At 38.8% G+C, this 2,907-nt stretch overlaps 1 protein-coding gene across 1 annotated transcript; it reads left to right on the plus strand.

Annotated features, from left to right (window-relative positions):
* The first annotated feature begins 1,237 nt into the window (after nucleotides 1-1,237).
* LOC118844066 (nudC domain-containing protein 2-like) lies at nucleotides 1,238-2,160 on the plus strand. Its single transcript, XM_036751877.1, has one exon. It carries the CDS (start codon nucleotides 1,277-1,279, stop codon nucleotides 1,748-1,750), a length of 474 nt encoding a protein of 157 aa, XP_036607772.1. The 5' UTR covers nucleotides 1,238-1,276; the 3' UTR covers nucleotides 1,751-2,160.
* Nucleotides 2,161-2,907: the final 747 nt, after the last annotated feature.

Consider the following 2,907-nt stretch of genomic DNA (forward strand, 5'->3'; position numbering starts at 1 on the left):
TATCTGTTTAGTAACATCACCAATACTGGCTCTGACCAGAGTCCTTAGGTAGAGAAGAATTTTGGATGCTCAAACCATTACACTCACAAAGGCAGCTGAGTGGAGAAAACACTGCAGTGGGGATTAGGAGACCTTGTTCTAGTCTTGGAGCTGACAGTAAACATCTGTGATCTTAGGCAAATCACTTCCCCTCTCTGTGCCTCAGTTTCCTCATCTGTAAAATGTAGTAGTTTGACTAGCTGATCACTAATAATTTATAATAGTAACTGACACTTCTGTAGTATAATAAAATCTACTAAGTTTTTCATATACACGATCACTTTTTATCCTTTAAAGAGTCCTATGAAGGAGGAACTCCAGGTATTACACTTTCCATTTGTAGATGAGCAAGCACAATGAGGCTTATAAAGGTTAAGTGGTTTAGTTGGAAGCTACATAGCTAGTAATTACAGGGGGAGATTTGCAGCCAAGTCATCCTGATTTCAAGTCTAGTGTTCTATCCACTTTGGCAGTTAGAAACAAGGATTCCTGCCTATATATTTTGCCAAGGAAACGTTGAAATATTCAAACATATGAGGAACTTCTTTGCCTCATATATGCATATGTGTACAGCTTCATCCATCTATCTATCCGTCCATCAGTCGCTAAGTTTTTATTAAGTCCCTAAAATGTGTCAGGGTCTCTGCTAGGTAGTGGGGATACAAAGACAGATGCAAAGACAGCTTCTTGCCCTCAAGGAGCTTATATTCTATCTGTGAAGACAGCGTGTTTGTGTGTTTGTGTGTGTGTGTATATGTGTATGTGTGTGTATATACATACATATATACATACACAAGCATATATAGTTGTTTATTCGATTAGTTATGTCTGACTCTTGGTGATGCCATTTGGAGTTTTCTTGGCAAAGATACTAGAATGCTTTTCCATTTCCTTCTCCAGCTCATTTTACAGATGAGGAAACTGAGGCAAACAGATTTAAGTGAATTTCCCAGGGTCACATAGCTAGTTAGTATCTAAGGCCATATTTGAACTCAGGTTCTCCTGACTCTAGGGCCAGTGCTCTATCCTATTCATTGCTTAGCGTCCGCTTCAAGTGGATCCTGGATAATAGATAACTTGATTGAAATGTTGTAGTAATATCAGCCATGTTTCTATTGCACCAGAAGTTTTATAAAGTATCCTCCCAATAACCTTTTCAGGTCAGCATTACAAATATTATTATCCCCGAGGAACCTTGGTTGGCACTAAGAAAGGGTCACTGGGATCCGAGGGAAGCATGTCTGCCCCATTTGAAGAGCGAAGCGGGGCGGTGCCTTGTGGGACGCCCTGGGGCCAGTGGTACCAGACCCTAGAGCAGGTGTTTATCGAGGTCCAAGTGCCACCGGGCACTCATGCTCAAGAGATCCAGTGTGGCCTGCAGAGTCGACATGTGGAACTAGCCGTGCGGGGCCAGGAGATCCTGAAGGGCAAACTCTTTGATTCTACAATAGCTGACGAGGGAACGTGGACATTCGAGGACAGAAAAATGGTCCACATAGTTCTTACCAAGACAAAGAGAGATGCAGCAAATTGTTGGACCTCTCTCTTAGAAACTGAATATGCAGCTGATCCTTCGGTACAGGACCAAATGCGAAGGAAACTTATCCTGGAGAGATTCCAAAAAGAAAACCCTGGTTTTGACTTCAGCGGAGCAGAAATCTCAGGAAACTACAGTAAAGGTGGACCAGATTTTTCTAGTCTTGAAAAATAAAAACTGCCATTTTTAACTATGTTCCATGGATCCTAGAAGATGTTGCCAATGTAAAAGGATTGGATTATGTGATTGAAGAAAATTACATTTGCCTACACAACTGAATGAGAATTGTAAAAAAGAAAAAAAATTTAAATATGACTTCAAAGAATGCATTCAAAATATAGTTTACATAGAAAACATTCTGAATTTCAATGGAAATTTTTTTGGAGAAATGGATCTTTTTTTGGACTTACTTTGCTCAGCAGGACATTTTAAACAGGTCTTGAACTCTTATTAATTTGTTAAGCAGTGGGCCATAATCATGCAAAGCTCAAGTGTGCCTTCAGAGGAAATTAAATTTTTCTTTGGAAAACTGTAACTCAGAATAACTGTCAATAAAGCTTTCTAATTCCAAAAATGGAAAAAAATATTATTATCCCCACTTCAAGAGATATTAAAATTAAGACTGAGAGCAGAGAATTTTCTTATATTTGGTCATATAGCTAGTAAGAGAAGAATCTGGGATTTGGACTCAGATCTACTGATTGTGAATTCAGCACTATTTAGGCTACAACATTCTCTACAGATGCTAAGTTCTTCTTCTCACTCTCTTCCTTATCCCCCATCTGGAAAACAGCACTGTTCTCACAGGTATTTTAGGTAGGGACTTACTACAAAGCAATATAGGTAAAACATATAAGGATGAGAGTAGGGAATAGTAACATACAAAAATTAAAGGTATAAATTGCAGAGGTTTAAATGAGTTAATCTTGGGTGCATGTGCTAACTACACAGTAGAAAGGGGAATGTAACTGAAGATGAATCATAAAAGAGCATTATAGTCCTGTATGAGCTGAATTAGGTCTGTTAAAGGTCAGAATGAGCTGAGGTTACTGATAAATGCTAAAGACAACAAAATCTTTTTTGGGTTATTGTGGGGCAAGAGGAAGACCAAAGAAGGGTTAGGACCCTTGCTGTAGATGAATGGAATGATTATGAAAGTTGATGGAGAGGAGGAAAAGCTACTCAACTCTTATTATGCTTCTGCTCTTTTGACTAACAAAAGATCTTCAGATGAGGAAGGGTGGATCAAAATTTGTCACCAAGTAGTTGGTCCTGAAGACTAAAGAGCAGATGGTAAGAGAATACCTGGTTTCCTTCAATACATTTAATTC

This window comes from Trichosurus vulpecula, chromosome 3 (genome assembly GCF_011100635.1).
Source record: "Trichosurus vulpecula isolate mTriVul1 chromosome 3, mTriVul1.pri, whole genome shotgun sequence".
Taxonomy (NCBI): Eukaryota; Metazoa; Chordata; class Mammalia; order Diprotodontia; family Phalangeridae; genus Trichosurus; species Trichosurus vulpecula.

What these genes read in the sequence shown, in the direction of transcription:
- LOC118844066 (XM_036751877.1), top strand. Translation starts at nt 1,277, where the DNA reads ATGTCTGCCCCATTTGAAGAGCGAAGCGGGGCGGTGCCTTGTGGGACG.